This window comes from Pseudomassariella vexata, assembly GCF_002105095.1.
Source record: "Pseudomassariella vexata strain CBS 129021 chromosome Unknown BCR38scaffold_1, whole genome shotgun sequence".
Lineage (NCBI taxonomy): Eukaryota > Fungi > Ascomycota > Sordariomycetes > Amphisphaeriales > Pseudomassariaceae > Pseudomassariella > Pseudomassariella vexata.
The window spans coordinates 2,481,738-2,497,345 of NW_024467956.1; the positions used below are offsets into that span (position 1 = coordinate 2,481,738).

General features: G+C 50.2%; 7 protein-coding genes across 7 annotated transcripts; 4 read left to right on the forward strand and 3 right to left on the reverse strand.

Moving 5' to 3' along the window:
- Positions 1–219: 219 nt before the first annotated feature.
- Positions 220–1,689, reverse strand: BCR38DRAFT_13127 (short chain dehydrogenase). The gene is made up of 3 exons (XM_040853557.1): positions 1,236–1,689; positions 800–1,183; positions 220–738 (listed from the first exon to the last, which is right to left on the reverse strand). The coding sequence occupies exons 1-3, from the start codon at positions 1,477–1,479 to the stop codon at positions 491–493; spliced, it is 876 nt and encodes a 291-aa protein (XP_040721166.1). The 5' UTR covers positions 1,480–1,689; the 3' UTR covers positions 220–490.
- Positions 1,690–2,189: 500 nt separating this feature from the next.
- On the reverse strand, positions 2,190–4,460 carry BCR38DRAFT_382298 (trimethyllysine dioxygenase). The gene is made up of 11 exons (XM_040857425.1): positions 4,351–4,460; positions 4,122–4,293; positions 3,887–4,042; positions 3,798–3,815; positions 3,683–3,749; positions 3,570–3,630; positions 3,433–3,520; positions 3,271–3,388; positions 2,599–3,214; positions 2,471–2,542; positions 2,190–2,407 (listed from the first exon to the last, which is right to left on the reverse strand). Exons 2-11 carry the CDS (start codon positions 4,157–4,159, stop codon positions 2,328–2,330), a joined length of 1,314 nt encoding a protein of 437 aa, XP_040721167.1. The 5' UTR covers positions 4,160–4,293; positions 4,351–4,460; the 3' UTR covers positions 2,190–2,327.
- Positions 4,461–4,878: 418 nt separating this feature from the next.
- On the forward strand, positions 4,879–6,203 carry BCR38DRAFT_404646 (uncharacterized protein; the record flags this gene model as incomplete). Its single annotated transcript, XM_040857859.1, has 2 exons — positions 4,879–5,077; positions 5,266–6,203. 2 exons carry the CDS (start codon positions 4,879–4,881, stop codon positions 6,201–6,203), a joined length of 1,137 nt encoding a protein of 378 aa, XP_040721168.1.
- Positions 6,204–6,632: 429 nt separating this feature from the next.
- On the forward strand, positions 6,633–8,573 carry BCR38DRAFT_470506 (uncharacterized protein; the record flags this gene model as incomplete). The annotated part of the gene is made up of 1 exon (XM_040862836.1): positions 6,633–8,573. One exon carries the CDS (start codon positions 6,633–6,635, stop codon positions 8,571–8,573), a length of 1,941 nt encoding a protein of 646 aa, XP_040721169.1.
- Positions 8,550–11,295, reverse strand: BCR38DRAFT_382300 (PhoD-like phosphatase-domain-containing protein). Its single transcript, XM_040857426.1, has 4 exons — positions 10,836–11,295; positions 10,770–10,781; positions 9,126–10,708; positions 8,550–9,070 (listed from the first exon to the last, which is right to left on the reverse strand). The coding sequence occupies exons 1-4, from the start codon at positions 10,908–10,910 to the stop codon at positions 8,875–8,877; spliced, it is 1,866 nt and encodes a 621-aa protein (XP_040721170.1). The 5' UTR covers positions 10,911–11,295; the 3' UTR covers positions 8,550–8,874.
- A 218-nt stretch (positions 11,296–11,513) lies between these two features.
- Positions 11,514–12,257, forward strand: BCR38DRAFT_330378 (emp24/gp25L/p24 family/GOLD; the record flags this gene model as incomplete). Its single annotated transcript, XM_040854955.1, has 3 exons — positions 11,514–11,666; positions 11,726–12,181; positions 12,234–12,257. 3 exons carry the CDS (start codon positions 11,514–11,516, stop codon positions 12,255–12,257), a joined length of 633 nt encoding a protein of 210 aa, XP_040721171.1.
- Positions 12,258–13,000: 743 nt separating this feature from the next.
- BCR38DRAFT_330467 (SKIP/SNW domain-containing protein) lies at positions 13,001–14,791 on the forward strand (the record flags this gene model as incomplete). Its single annotated transcript, XM_040854964.1, has 2 exons — positions 13,001–14,569; positions 14,624–14,791. 2 exons carry the CDS (start codon positions 13,001–13,003, stop codon positions 14,789–14,791), a joined length of 1,737 nt encoding a protein of 578 aa, XP_040721172.1.
- Between the last annotated feature and the right edge of the window lie 817 nt (positions 14,792–15,608).

Genomic DNA, 15,608 nt, shown 5'->3' on the forward strand with positions numbered 1-15,608 from the left:
TTTTTTGGTTTTTTGGTTTTTTTCTCCCTCTCCCGACTCAGATGCTCACCGAGTCAGCAGCCTTTCGGCAAGGCAACCTTGTGAGGATCAGATGAGGCGTTCTTTCAGACGACAGGTGAAGCTATTTCCAACAAGATCGGCTGGGCTTCTAAACTCCTAGGGCCTGCATTTGGTGCAGGCTTGGGTGCCGACGATGACTTCATGATAAGGAAACCCACGTGACTATTTCAAAGTTCAAAACCCCCCCATCACTAATTGGATAATGGAACGCACGTCTTCAAAATGTACCACAAGATACCCCTTACTCATTCACGCCTTGAGTTATTCTTGATCTCTTTAGAGTCTACTGAACCGTCCAAACATGATACACACAAAGATGACACCGTTGCCGCTAGATTCGACCTTGCTCAATTGGTTAAAGTGAACTCAGTCATCCAATCATCCGCTAACGATTGTTTGCTCCAAAATCCATCAGCGACTGCCCGGATGACTACACGGCGCAGTAACCCCCATCTACCAAGAGGTCAGTTCCCGTCGTGTATGATGAAGCATCGGTGGCCAAGTAAAGGTAGGCGCCTTTTAGCTCTTCAGGCTGTCCTTCTCTACCCATAGGGATCTTATCCTTCCACTGCCCCTTAGTCTCGGCATCGATAAAGTTGGTGATCTCGGTCTTCATGTAGCCAGGAGAGACGGAATTGGCTCTCGCGAAGCCAACCCATTCCACTGCGAAGGACCTGCCTGCGGTTTCTGGTCAGTGACTGTCTCATCAATCAGAAATCCTGGACTTCCTCAAACTTACAACCATGGATGATGGCTGCCTTGGAGGCATTGTAAGTCGCCTGCATCTGCGGCACGTTGACAATGCTTCCACTCATGGACGCGGTGGCGATGAAGCTCCCGTAAGTGAAGTTCTCCAACCGTTTGCCATCGACAGTGGTGCCCTGCTTCTTCTGCCTCCGCCAGTGCAGCGCGGCAGCTCTTGCGCAGTAGAACGTACCATCGATATTGACGGCCAATACTTTTTGCATACGATCAATTGGACCGTCGATGAAAGGCCCGTCTTCCCAGCAAATTCCAGAGTTTGCAACGAACACGTCGAGTCTGCCATTGAACTCTTTCACGATCTCATTAACGGCATCTCGAACAGCCTCCCAAGATTGGACGTTGACGGGGTAGGCCTTGCCTGTAGATGGGCTCAGGTGAGAACCGTAACATGATACGCAGGGAACACTTACATTTGACGCCAAATTGTTTCTCAATATCGGCGGCTTCTTCTAGAGCCTTCTTGTTGCTATTATACCAGATAGCCACATTGGCCCCAGCTTCAGCATATGCATGAGCGATAGCGAGGCCAATCCCAGCACCGGCTCCGGATACAATCGCAGTGCGTCCCTTGAGGGAGAACAAGGGCATGACCAAGTTGGACTTGGGCGCCTCTGTTTTATCATGGACGAAATGTCCGCCCTTCATATCGGTCATCTTGACGACTTCTTACCTCACACGTAGATGAATATACCGAGAAGACGCGACAAGCAACGAGTCTTGTCGATGATGAGACTTCGCAGTCCACAAAGTGATTGCCGGGGAGATTTTCAATGCAAGAGAAGGACGGAACAGCGAGAAACCGAAGGCCATGTTGCGTCGCAAAAGCTGCATTTATTAATCTCTCAGACTGCCATGTACCGACCCTCGCCGGTTTGGGATGCCGCCGTGTTTACGCTTGAAGCGGTGCAGCCGACCGATACTGACGTCTCATTAGTGGAGCGCATATCCGGCAACACATGTGCAGTAGGTCTAGTATAGCCGATGTTGGCGACATGATGACGCCCAACTAATGATGCGGGCCCTTGCTGATGGCTCAATCCGATGTTTCAACGTCTATGTCTACACTTGTGAGTTGTCAAGAATCACAAATAAGCACAAGCGCTGGCGGATGGGTTGTGTTCGTGTAGGCGTTTTGTATCATATCTAATAAGTGACAAAGTACAGTCAGGTTGCGACATGGACCGTTCAATCAACCCGTTCGGGTAACCTGGATCTAGGTTTGGTACTGAAGTATTTAGCAGGCGGGGTACTACTCTATCCATGCCAATCCTCACTCTCTACGAGAATATGCGAGCCTTTTCGGAAGGGGATGCATGTGAACTCATGGGTTCCATTCGGCCCATCTACAGTCAACCCGGACCGCAGGCCGGCGAACTATCCGAATATAACCGGGTATGGAGTAGATGTCACTCACATCCGCAACACATACTGCAAGACTCAAAATAGCTCTACTGGTAACTTGTTCACAGAAAAAAAGGAGATATGGTTTGAGCGAACGGGCACTATCCTATAATCCTACGTAAAATTTCTTCTCGGTGGTAGTTGGTGTTTCTCCATCGAGAGATGAAGTCGTCTCGGTTGACTAGTAGATTGTCAGGTCTCCGGCTAGGGGAACAGCACAATAAAGCAGGCAACATCAACTTACTATAGCCACCACACATTCGTCTCACTCCTGTGAACGCACTCCGCCCATGAAGGACCCGCCAGTTATTGAATACTGCAAGACAATATGAGCTTGTGTTCCGTATGCAATCTTGTTGGTGTAACACTCACCCAAGAGACTACCGGGCGTAAGTTGAAACCAGTACTCAACAGAATTCCTCCTCAAAATAGAGTTCCATTTCCTCGCAGCGTCGTACCACTCCGTCGGGGAGAACCCGCCGTCGAAGGGGACAACGCCTCTATCGTCATTGTTCCATCTCACTCGATGCATTTTGCCCATCCTGTCGTCGACTTCGAGTACGGGGTACAACTTGTCAGGAGAAATAGTGATACCTTCATTTCCGCTGGCATGCCATGGAAGCCGGACCTGACTGAGAACTTGGAATGCCTTGGGGTCTTCCTCCTTCAGGAGACTCGCGGCATAGAAACCATCGACAAGCAACGATTGGCCACCTAGAGTCGCGGTTCCATCTTTGGCATTCGGGTCTGAGTGTGACAATAGGTGGAAGGCTTGCAAACCAGCTGGGTCTGAGAAGTATGTCGTATCTGTGTGGGCGGCTAGTGCTATATTGGTATAGGCAGTGTCAGCCATCGCCAGGTTCGGGATGAAGTCATAGAAACCGCCATAATGCGTATGTCTAATGAACGCAATCTTCTCTAGGAGCTTCTCTGTTGCTTCTCCGGACTCAATCGGTACTCCAGTGATGAATGCAAACCCGAATTTACTCTATCTTAATTGTCAGAAAAGACGATGGCTAGCAGGGGTATATTCGGGGAGTATACAATCAGATCTGTTAATCGACCAACAGCCTTAGTTTCGTCAGACAAGATGTCCTGGTTCTGGACTGATGGTGGCCATGCTGTCGAATATTGACTACCATCTGCCCCAAAGTATTCGAGTCTATTGGATTAGCTTTTGCAATAAACATTATATTCATCACTTACTCAACTGGTTCAAGCTGTGGTCGATCAGCTTTCAAGTATGACTCGAGAAATTCCCAAGTGTAGAAGCTTTCATGCGCGTTGTCAGACCCTTGAATGTTTCAGTCACGGTTTTCCCACCTGCACCAAATATCTCTTACAGCGAATTTGGACGCCCGAGTGTTGTGTTTCCACTTTCAGCGGCCGAACATCTTTAGGTATCTGTTCTCTCTCTTGGTATATTGGACTAGCTCCATTATCACTCGGGACTTACGTCGAACGTGTTGAAGTTCCTTTGCATTGTGTCTTGGTGAACGCAAGACCTGCAACGGCAATTGTCTCTGCCAACTTGTGAGTTGAATGGTCAAGAAGATGTCCGAGTTACACACCGCAGCCAGAAATTGGGACTTGTGAAATAATCAAGTCAGCAATAAACACTACAATAATATAAAACATACATGCTATGCTTTATGCTCACAGTGATGTTCGCTTCATATTTTGGTTTCCAGATTCATAGGAGAAGCTGAGGCTATCGGATGAGTTTGATACAACAGGTTTGGCAACAATAGTCCCCAGACGCCTGTGGTATTGATGACCGGTTTTTGGGAACAGTACTGAGGGCCGTAAAACTCGACTTGACTTTGAATTAGAAATAGCCTCTTCCAAAGCGAAATAAACATGTCTCTCGGCGCATATTTTATGGCAACGCTTACCACGCAAGGGTGCGCCCCTGATATATCCATGGAGCCATTTGTAATGCGACGTGAGAAAAGGTGTTTCCAGGTTCTTCTTCTCGTGAGCAGGTTTCCCGAGGTATGCCCTTATCTGGTGGCGATGTGATTGTGTTTTTGTTGGAATGTAAACTTTCGACAACTGAGGGGATCGCTAGATGAGAGTCTCTTAGACAAGATGCGGGTGTCCGGGATGCCTACGAGGAATTACCCTGTAGCCGCCGCAGGCCCCACTTTCCCCAACGTGCCCCACCTTGGCCTCACGAACATTTGTCACCCATGTAACTCAACAATTCCCCATCCACTTTCTGTCTGTCAATCCCTCTAACTCATCAATGTGACAACTCAGCAATGTAAGCGTTGCTACGTGTGCGCGCGCCAAACCGCAATGTTGGCCTTCATCAGGCAAGGCTGAACCGCATCGGAGTAGAATAATTAGGCACCCCGAAGACCCTGGTCGCATTCCCTTGACGGCCCCGGTCTAGCCCTTGCCCACCACTCCTGGCGGCCGGTTTGTCGCCAGATCCAGTCCACCGGAACACTCATCCTAGCATTCTGATGTGCACAGGGTTTCGATGCCTCGACACAGCAAGCGCGATTGTTGTACAGCCGCTTGCTTTCAGGTGGAGAAGCATAAAACATATTTTCCTTTCTCAGCCGCCTTGATGTCTAACTGCTTCGCCTGTACATTCGCCCGCCCCTGGCCCTGAAACTCGGCCGCAGGGCTGGCTCGTCAGGAATGGTATTGGAATGCGAAGATCGGTGTATGGAAGGGGCGGGCCCTACTTTGTCTGCCATGTGTCTTGTCCTTCGCTTCTACAACATAGGAGCTGTTGGTTCTCACCGCGGCAAACTCGCTGAGCCTATTGGCTCATTACTCGACCAAGCGCTCGATGGGCTATATTTGTGGATATCGTCTATAAGTGTAGGCCTGGATGGTATGTGGGTATGTCAAACACAAGTCGATATCGCCCCCATCATATATACTATGTCGGCTACTCCTGCTTTTCGATGGTTTCGAGCTTCCACCTACGTCAAGGTACCCGAGACGAAGTGATGGCTCCAAAAGTTGCCAGTTGTATGCTGACTTTATTATGTCTCAATGCTACTTACTGTTATGGCCAAGCTGGCTTACAAGATGCCGGTACCTCATTCATCGCCGCACCAGCCAAGGCAGCGAAAGCCTCATGTGCGGTTGACGGGTACTCTCCCTGCAGTAGCAGCTTACCTGCCGACTTCTGTTGCCCCTCGAGCACTACTTGCGTCTCGGTTGCATCGAATACAACCGCGATATGCTGCCCCAAGAGTCAGATCTGCGATGAAATCCAGCCAATAACCTGCGACATCGACAAGCAGAATGTCACAGCTTTCCCCGAAAGCCCACTCCATACAACGAACCTTGAGGAATCATTGCCCACATGCGGCAAGGGCAATTGCTGCCCTTTTGGTTATCGATGCAACAGCTCCGGCAACTGCGAAATCGTCAAGAAACCGACAAAGACCTTGACGACGACAACTTCCCATACTTGGTCGCCGACCACCTCGACAGTTCGCAGGACATCGGAGTCTACTTCTTCATCACCTACAACCACACCTACAACAACTAACACTACAGATACCACTGTGTCGGCAGTGGACTCCGACGATCGGCCGTCGTCATCAAACACAAAAACTGGCGTGGCTGTGGGAACCGCATTCGGTGCCTTTTCGGTGGTTGGTGCTTTGTTTTATTGCTGGTTTTGGCGAACGAAGGGGAAGCCTGTGGTCAACGCGTTTGGGCTTGCGAGAAAACAGCAGAACATTCGTTCACCCCAAATGCAAGAGCTCTCGAGGTTGCCTACGTGGAAAAATCAAAATGGTAACCTTGGGTCAGAATGGAAAGAACCGTCCAGAGTTATGGGGGAGGCAATTTTTGTGGCAGAACTTCCTGCAACGCCTGTATCATTCAGTGTCTGGGATAGGGACCTCAATGTGGCACCTGTAAAGCCGAAGCATCAGTACAAGGCTTACTCGAGACAATCTTCCATTCAGCCAGGCGATGTTTTCAAAGACGTTGGCAGGTAACTTCGACTCATATCTATTTACAACACGATTAAGGAGGGAATTGTGTGCTTCATCACTGCAACTATAATAACAGCCTATGTTGCATAACTCCTTGTTTTCCAAAGTGAGTGACTTGAATGAACCAGTAAACAAACGCTTAATTCCCGAGAAAAACAGCACAACGGCAAAGAGTCGTGGGTCAGCTCCAGCTATACCCTTCGATTCAATCATGCTCGAGCAACATCTAGAATTCAATACTGTTCGGTGTCTCGGACCAACTTTTGGAACTGACGCAGCCATTCAAGATGTTACGATGATCCAGTCAAGTCAAACAAAGGCAGCCCTACATAAACATAGTATTATAATCCTCAAAGGTAGTTAAGTATTTGTGACTTTATTCTCGAGGATTGTACCCGACAGCGAAATCTAGTTCAGCATCATCCCTTCACCATGGCACACAGATGCGATGCACTCGATAACATCGCAACAAGACGCGAGCCGTACATCAACCAGTTGACTTACCATGTGATCCCGCTCTGTGCAGTTTTCCTCCTCTGCTTCTCTGTCGGCGGAGTCATGGTATGCTCCCTCGGTTATGGCAAGCCCGTTCCTCGAGACGCAGTGGTAGTTGTGTCCATCCTATTCGGCATTATGTCTTTCTTCTGGCTTATCTGTCGACTTGTTCTTTACCAGCGGGACCTGAAAGCTATGCATGAATGTCATGATATCGAAAAGGGGGTCGAAAAGGGGGTCGGGAATGAGCCACAGAGGGTGCTGGCACCTCGGGGATATAATAGTGGGAATTATCAAGACAACAATCAGAACCATCAACAATTGCAATATCAACAATACCACCATCCTCAAAATGCGGCCCTTCATGAGCTTGGTGACGGAACGCACCAACGAGCGATTCAACACAATGGTGGCTACCCGCAGCGTCAGCGAAAGCAACAGGACAACATGCAGGAAACATCGTCAAAACCGACTCAGCACGATGGTGCTGATCCTCAACCTCAGCAGCTTCGGCAGTTTACTATTATCAGGGGTAACGCGCATGAACACTTACAAGGTCTGACACAGCCTGATAGCGACTGTCAGCAACAAGGACCTGCTGAGATGTCTGCAATCCAAAATTCAACCAAACCAAGCCCCGTAGGTTGGCGGCAACAGAATCAAGGCGATGGCGACCTCAATCCTGGACCAACATTGACCGTTCATCGACCGGGAGCCCCATCACAGGCCGACTTCGCACCGCCTCTTGCTAAAAGTACACCAATCAGACGGAAGTCAGTACCTAAACAGCAAGCGAGGGATAACCAGAACAACAGACGTCGCCGCGTAAATAAGTACAACGACAGAGGCAGCCTCCCGTACCAAGATCAAAAGCTGAGACGCGGTGGTCCCGAATTTGACAGATATGCTGAAGCCGAGCAATCCTCATCAAAATCAGAACACCAGATCCCCTCCGAAGGGAAAGCAACAATCACATCGAAAGACTCTAGTGGCTACGAATTCCATCCAGAGATCCAAGATGAGCTGTTCGTTGCTACGGCCGTTCCAAGCGACTATTCTGAATGCAAGTGCCCAGGAAATAGCAACCTGTGGGATCTGATCGACGAGACAGAGGAGAAGTTGTTGCACGGAACATACATGGTGCAGCATCATAATGCCATCCAGAAGATTGATGCACAGTCTACACACCCTGGAACACAGATAAAAGCTGCTACAGAAGCCAATAGCAAGACCTCGCAAGCACAGAAAGATGCACACACGACGCCGTTCCAGATCCGTCCCCTGAACCTCACCAAAAATCCCCAGCACAGCGACAAAGCCAAGAAGAGCCAGAACGCCCCGCCGGAGAAACAGAACAGTCTACCTCCCCAACTTGACCTTGAAGTACCCCTCGACAGCCCCATCCAGCTTCCAGGCACTCCGTCGCCTTGCAAACTTCCCGATACCGATCAAGTTGCCAAACAACTGAATGCCTATGTAGCAAGTGCATCGGCCACCCGTTCCGGTCGAGGTAGGTGGCATCTCACCAGGAAAAGATTGGCTGTTCCCCAGAGCGCCGCGGAAAAGCTGGTACCGGAGAAGGCAAACACAAACGGCAAGGCGTTCGTGGTCGCGGTCATGGGATCAAAACACAGCCATGAACTTACAGCTCTTTCAAAGACCAGCAGTGAGAGTAATTTCAGCGCGGCAAGAAACAGACGGAACTCAAGTTCTTTATATGATTCCGTCGTCAGTCAGCTGAGCAGTAGTTCCTCAGACAAGGAGTCAATTTCTAGTGCAACCACCGTATTCTCGGATGAAAGACGGGATTTGGAACAATGGGACATCGAGCGAAACTTGAAAAGGGGTTTAGGACTCGGTTTGATGGGTCACGCATGATATTGAAATATGCACATAATCCCAAATGGGACTTTCGCCGGCTGCTGTACTTGACATACGTACGTGGAAAAGTCTGTTCCCAAGTAATTCTATACCATCTCTCATACATGGACTTTGCCAGTCAAACTTCCAATACTCTATGTGCTCTGGACGGTACCTCACGCGCTAGGATTGAATCTAGGTGATTTCTCAAAATCCCAAACGTACATACCACAGCAGACGAACCCGAAGTTGACGACTCAAATATAATGCATTACGCCGAATTGACGCCTGCTCAATTTTATTTATTACAGTGCTGTACTCACGCAACTCCTCGGATTCTATCCCAGAAGGAACCTGCGGGCTTAGCGCCGGGAATCATTTCGGGCGTCACGACTACCGTATTCCACGTTTCGACGCCGTCGACGTACAAGCTGTACTTCAAGCTGCTCTTCTCGCCCTCGGCGAGGTTCTCGATAGTAAGAGCGCCGAACTTGGAGTTTCCGGTGTTGATGTACCTGCAGAAGTTAGCTATGGCCTTTGTTCATTTCACAAATCGGTCGCACGACTTACTTGAGTTCAACATCCTCATCATCTGTGTGTTTGTACGTCTTGATGGGCGAGTAGAACTGGTTCAGTGGACTGGCCGAAAACTCGTGAGCTGTGACGCTCTCAGGCCATTTGCCCTCCTTAGGTGGAGGAAACGCCGTGGCTCCAAACTCGTGTCGGTCACCGGATAGAACCACGACGCCGTACCCCATGAGACCTGTGTCCCACATAGCCTCGAGGACTATCCGGCGTTCATGCAAAAATCCTCCCCACGTATCAATGGTGTTGACTCTCCAGTTCTTGGTCAAAGGCACGGAACTTGCGACGATCTTCCACTTCACACCCTTTGGTTCAGGTTTACGGAGCCAGTCGAGGAAGTCAGCGAGCTGCTGCTCACCCAACATGGTCTTCTCTGAGCTGTCAGCAGGCTCCTTGTTTTTAGACCGGTACGAACGCGTATCGAGCATAAAGAAGCTAGCAGGACCCTGGGTGAAGGAGAAATACGTGGCATCATCACTCGTGGCAGTATTACCAGTCCCGGCTCGCTTGGCTTTGGGAGGGTTGGCTTGAGTCTGGTAGTGATGCCACGGATCCACAGCCGTGTGATACACGCCAGTCGCTTTCGCATCCCAATCATTGGAAATCTCGTGATCGTCCAGGACATGAATCCAGCTCAGATTTTGACCCACTGCCGGCCAATCAGGAGAGGCGTAGACCTGGCGGTATTTCTGTCTGTAGTCTTCGATTGAGTTGCCAAAACGGGTTGGCACATCGATGTAGATGAAATCACCGAGGAACAGCATGAACTGGGCACTCAGTGTCGGCAGTACCTTGGCCAGATGCCTCATTCCCGGAATCGCCAAAGCGTGATCCAGGGGGCTGTAAGGCAACCGAGGAAGAATGCAAGACGTGGCGAGAAATGTGAACTTGCCGTCGTTCAACTCTGGGAGCTTGCCAGGGGCCGGAGCACCCACAAACTCGCCAGAATGGTTGTTTGACGTTGTCCATTCGTAAACGCGTTGCTTAGAGTGAGTCAGGGGAATCGTCACAACGGCAGTGTAATCGGTCTCGTTGGTTGTCCATCTGACACCACCTGCCGACTGCCACAATGGGTTGTCAAACGGCGGTTGAGCGTCCTTGACATGGATCTGGACGGTGACAGGCATCTTGGACTGGTCAGGCTCGCGAATCAACAGCTTTGCCTCGGTATGGGAGACATAGCCTATCCGTGCAAAGGATAGGTCATGGCTAGGGTACTTCCAGCGCGGTGTATAGACGACATCGGTGATCATGGCGATGCAGGCAGCATTGATCAAGAACGTGAGCGTGGTGAAGAACAAGCTATTGGGACTTGGCAGCCCGCTCAGGAGGGTTCTGAATGGAGCGGTCGACCTCTCAACGATGGCGATCTCCTCCTCAACTTGAATGTTTTTCTCGACGATGACCTCATCCGTGTCCCCGTTAGTGGCTTCATCTTCATTCAGCAGCTTGTCTTTGACCGTCACGTCCACTACGTTCACCAGCGCAAGTTTCGGCTCGTTAATGTAAGTTGAGATGAAGGCTGGCACATAGATGGCGAAGAGAGTGTATGCGATGTATATCAATGGCTAGAATGTTCAGTCATCGGGTCAAAGCTATGAATCAGCTGTCATGATTGTCATGACTTACAGGTAAATTAGCCTGTCGCAGTGAATTAGCTCCTGTCAAATAGAGGTACTATGTGCTAAGACATACCCATTGCAAAAAGAAGTAGGATGCAATCCGTATGCCAGCGGACGCGACGGCCGCAGCGGTCTTCTGGTGGCCCATTTGGGCGTCAAGTGAGACGCGGGTGAAACGGCGTTGGTTGCTATGAGCGGATGGGTGGTTCAATGAAAGCGCTTACCCATGTAGGGAGCATGTAAAAGAGAGGAAGAAGGTGAAGTATGTTATCGTGGGGAATGCTTCAAAACATCCCTAACCTCTAGACGTCAAAGTCTCGTAATGTCGCGTGTAGGTCGGAGTCTTAAGAAGATAAGGCGATTGGAACGTCGCGCGACCTCTGACGAATTGATCTGGGGTCGACGTCAGGGGGCAGCTGGAATTGTGGCTAAAGCTCCCCTATGATATCACTTTGACAGGCGTCTGATTGGTCCTCTCTTGAAAGCTCAGGCGTGATCCTGGCTATTATTTGTAGCTGGAATTCATTGCCGATTTTGGGCTTTATGTGCAAGCGTTCGTCGCTGGTGGGGCTGTTATGCCCGACTCCCGACACAGTTGCAGGCAGCGCGGGAGCTTCCTCTGGAAACTACCCCTGGATCAACCATCCTCCGCACCCGATCTGACTCGCGTGGCACTTTGGATTACTAGGCCAAGCATCGCGACAAGCTGTTCTGTAATTCGCACAGGTACTTGCCCATGACAGAACCCAACATGAAGGTCTTGATGCTCTCATTCGGGCTTTTTGCCTGGCTGGTATCCGTAGTCTCGGCGACTGCCTTGACATACAAGCTTGGTGCCAACGAGAAAGCTTGCTTCTATGCCCAAGCCCACAAGGAGAACACCAAGATCGCATTCTACTTCGCTGTAAGTCATGACCGCCAGCCCCTCTCCAGCAGAACCAAATTGACCGCTGTGCTTGACAGGTCCAATCAGGAGGATCGTTCGATCTCGACTACGACGTTGTCGGCCCCGATGAGAAGGTCATTCTAGACGGCGAGAAGGAGCGTCAGGGCGATTTTGTATTCACGGCTCAAAAGACGGGCGAATACAAATTCTGCTTCAACAATGAGATGAGCACGTACTCAGACAAGGTTGTTGACTTCGAGATTGCCGTCGAGGACGAGGTTCGAGCCCAACTACCGGCCAAGCAGGGCTCGTCTCCGGAACAGACCTCGGCCCTCGAAGAGTCTATCTACAAGATATCTGGCCAACTTTCTACCATGACGCGAAACCAGAAGTACTTCCGCACGAGAGAAAATCGCAACTTCAGCACCGTCCGAAGCACCGAGGGCAGAATCGTTAACTTCAGTTTGATTCAGTGTGCTATGGTGATCTGCATGGGCGGTTTGCAAGTCTTCGTTGTCAGGTTCTTCTTCCAGGTAGGTACCCAGTGCTACTCGTGTGAGGGTCGTGTATTGACATTTAAGCTAGGGTGCGAGAAAGGGCTACGTATGAATGCTTCATTACGAGGATTGGCAAGGTTCGTTACGGCGTACAGAACAGCGTGCATTGGTATAGGGCATGTCGTACTACGGTTTGTACTATAGCATCAGGAGCGTACGGTCCAGTCCGTTGTCGAGTTTCATGACTGTGTTTAAATTCGGGACTATGTCGTCGCCTGACTAGATTCCATGAGCGCTTGAAGACCTCATAATCTCCAGCTGTGAGAATGCCGAAATCTTATTCATGGAATCAATCAAGACGATAATATGCTGCATGGCAATCTACAAATAAGTGCCATACGGCCCTGATACTGCGTAATCTTTGTCTGCCAACTTCCGTGGATGCTTTCCAGAAAGTAGACACGACAGCATTGCTTAGTACCTAGGTATGCTTTGAGTTGTGTCCCGTTGCTTGCGTTGCGTATTCTATTCTTCCAATAACTCGAAACGGAAGGTTGCGTCTCATAAGCTTGTTATCGATACACAACGTTCATTTTTGGAATGGTAAGAAGATTTGAGTCCTTGTTGCTGCGAAGTTTGACTTGTAATATTGAACAATACAGCTTTAATGAACGTGACCTGGAAGCGGCAACTAACAAGACAAGTCTAAAATTTGGGGCGTCTCAAATTGGATCCACCAAGGCACCAGCCACTTCTTCGCTGAACGTTCACCTAAGCCACTTCATACTATCGACCTCCCAAAAAACTTCTAGTATCAATTACGTTTAGTAGGAAACACTTTCCACCCAAGTCGCCATGGCATCGATTGCAGCATCACTAACGCGGGCCCTTCCGAAGCCGAAGTACACTGGCGAAGACGAGGAAATCCCCACGCACGCCCAAGAGCGCGGCCCCCGAATCGTTAGTGCCGGCCAGATAGACGAGTCGCAAATCGTCCTTCGAAGGTCGGGCCCTCCGCCTTATGGACAACGAGCAGGATGGAGGCCACGCGGCCAGGAAGACTTCGGTGATGGTGGAGCATTTCCAGAATGCCCAGTAGCTCAATACCCGCTGGATATGGGAAAGAAGGGCTCTGAGACGAGCAACGCCCTGGCTATCCAAGTCGACGGAGACGGCAAAGTCAAATACGACGCGATCGCACGTCAAGGTCACAGCGACAAGAGGATTATCCACGCGTCTTTCAAAGATTTGATACCTCTGAGACAACGCGCAGATGCAGGCGAGATCGACCTCGCGAAACCCAGCGAAGAAGAGATCGAGGCGACAACGGAGCGAACGAAGAATGCGTTGGCATCTTTGGTCAGCGGTGCCCTGGCCGCGCAGAAACCCAAGAATGTAACTGTTGGTCAACGAAAAGACCCAACCTTTGTTCGCTACACGCCTGCAAACCAGATGGGAGATAGCTCGAACAAACAAGACCGCATCATTCGCATCGTGGAGCGCTTAAGGGACCCCATGGAGCCGCCGGCGCACAAGCACAAGAAAGTCCCGAGAGGACCCCCCAGTCCTCCTCCGCCGGTTATGCACTCGCCGCCAAGAAAGTTAACCGCTGAGGACCAGGAGATGTGGAAGATTCCACCTCCAGTCAGCAACTGGAAGAACCCCAAGGGATTTACGGTGCCATTGGACAAGAGATTAGCAGCAGACGGGAGAGGCCTGCAAGACGTTACAATCAATGACAAGTTTGCCCAATTCTCGGAGGCTCTATACGTAGCAGATCGGCATGCACGAGAGGAGGTCCAGCAGAGAGCGCTCATGCAACAACGACTTGCAGAAAAAGAAAAGGCCCAGAAGGAGGAAAACCTTCGGATGCTCGCCCAAAAAGCCCGCGAGGAACGAGCTGGCGCAGGAAGACGTCGAAACTCCAGTGGCTCCCGCCACTCACGATCCCGGTCTCGAAGCTACAGTTATTCTGATTCTGGTTCAGATAGCGATGATTCAGGAGTGCGGGAGAGAGAAAAGGCGCGTCGTGAAAGACGGCAGGAAGAAGAGCGAAAACTCCGCCAGTCGCGTATGGGCACCGAGAGGAGAATCCAGGTTATGGCCCGTGAACAAAATCGCGATATCTCAGAAAAGATCGCACTTGGACTGGCCAAGCCTACTCAACAAGCGGAAACAATGTACGACTCGCGCCTGTTTAACCAGTCGAGCGGTTTCGATAGCGGTATCAACGAGGACAATCCGTACGACAAGCCTCTGTTTGCGGCGCAAGATGCTATCAGCAGCATTTACCGTCCGCGGCAGAACATGGACGACTACGAGGATGAGGGAGCTGGCGATCAAGAAATGGCAAAGATTCAGAAAGCCAGCCGATTTGGTGACGTGTTAGGCAAGGGAACCTTTAAGGGCGCAGAACTCGCTGAGGTCAGTACAATAATATTTTGGCGCAATAATTTTGCTAATTTGAACGGGATGTAGGCACGTGAAGGTCCAGTGCAGTTCGAGAAGGAGGCTGCGGATCCTTTCCAAGTGGACGATTTTATGTCCAAGGTCGACCAGAGCTCCTCATCAAAGAGAGGATATGGCTTGCAGGACGAGGACTCAAGGAAACCGAAAAGAGTAAGGGTGGAGGATGACGACGATTAACCATAGGTGTGTCGCAGTGTACTATACTGAGAGCTATTCCGACCAAGGGGTTACAGGTTCGGAAATAAGATGTACGGGAGGCTAATACTTTGCCATGCTCATAGTTAACCAAGAGCAGAGTCTCGTCTGAGTTATCATAGCGCCTGAACGAGATTATCATGCACACCCAACTTCGCAGTTGCAATAAGATTAGTCTGTTTCTGCTGTATACAAGCGCCAAGGTGAACTGTATCCCTCCGCTGTTAGTTACAGGATCGAAAATCACATCCCACTAGGTTTTGAGCACGCCCGTGTGGTTCATGCGATGGTCCCGCCGAGCCACAACGCCCCGGACAGTTCGTCGTGTGGAAGAGTTCGGCAGAAGTTGACCATCAAGTGGATGCCTAGTGACAAGAATGCGGGCCATCGGGGCCCAATGAGATTATTCGATGAGTTCGATGAGACGACAACAAGCAGATCATGTTCGCGGGGTGTTTAGGACCCTCTTTTTTTTTCTTTGTTTTTTTGTGATTGCTGGGAATCAACGGATCGGTGGTCGTCCGATAGTTGCGAGTGTGAACATAGGCATTGACGTGCTGCGATGAAACGACTATCCCCCGAGATTGTTGGGTCTTACTTGCCAAGGCTATGGGCTTCCTAGTTGCGTGTGTGCAAAGCACGTCACAAAAACTTGAGAAGCCAAGGTCTTTTGCCAGCTTTTTCCTCTTCCAATAAACTGGTCTATTGTAGGATAGATGTGAAGTCTAGACTAGCCATACAACTACCTACGCTAATTCTCCGGACTGTCGGTGGGTGACGCCAGCCAGTAAAAAGAACG

Bases quoted from the DNA above. Each gene is read 5' to 3' on its own strand.
- BCR38DRAFT_382300 (XM_040857426.1), bottom strand. From the start codon at position 10,910: ATGGGCCACCAGAAGACCGCTGCGGCCGTCGCGTCCGCTGGCATACGG. The intron at 9,071-9,125 runs GTAAGTCGTGCG...TAACTTCTGCAG, and splicing joins GATGAGGATGTTGAACTCAA to GTACATCAACACCGGAAACT.
- BCR38DRAFT_382298 (XM_040857425.1), bottom strand. From the start codon at position 4,159: ATGGCTCCATGGATATATCAGGGGCGCACCCTTGCGTG. The intron at 4,043-4,121 runs GTAAGCGTTGCC...TTCAAAGTCAAG, and splicing joins CAGGGGCGCACCCTTGCGTG to TCGAGTTTTACGGCCCTCAG. The intron at 2,408-2,470 runs GTAAGTTGATGT...ACAATCTACTAG, and splicing joins ACGAATGTGTGGTGGCTATA to TCAACCGAGACGACTTCATC.
- BCR38DRAFT_13127 (XM_040853557.1), bottom strand. From the start codon at position 1,479: ATGACCGATATGAAGGGCGGACATTTCGTCCATGATAAAACAGAGGCG. The intron at 1,184-1,235 runs GTAAGTGTTCCC...GCCCATCTACAG, and splicing joins GAAACAATTTGGCGTCAAAT to GCAAGGCCTACCCCGTCAAC. The intron at 739-799 runs GTAAGTTTGAGG...CAGAAACCGCAG, and splicing joins GGCAGCCATCATCCATGGTT to GCAGGTCCTTCGCAGTGGAA.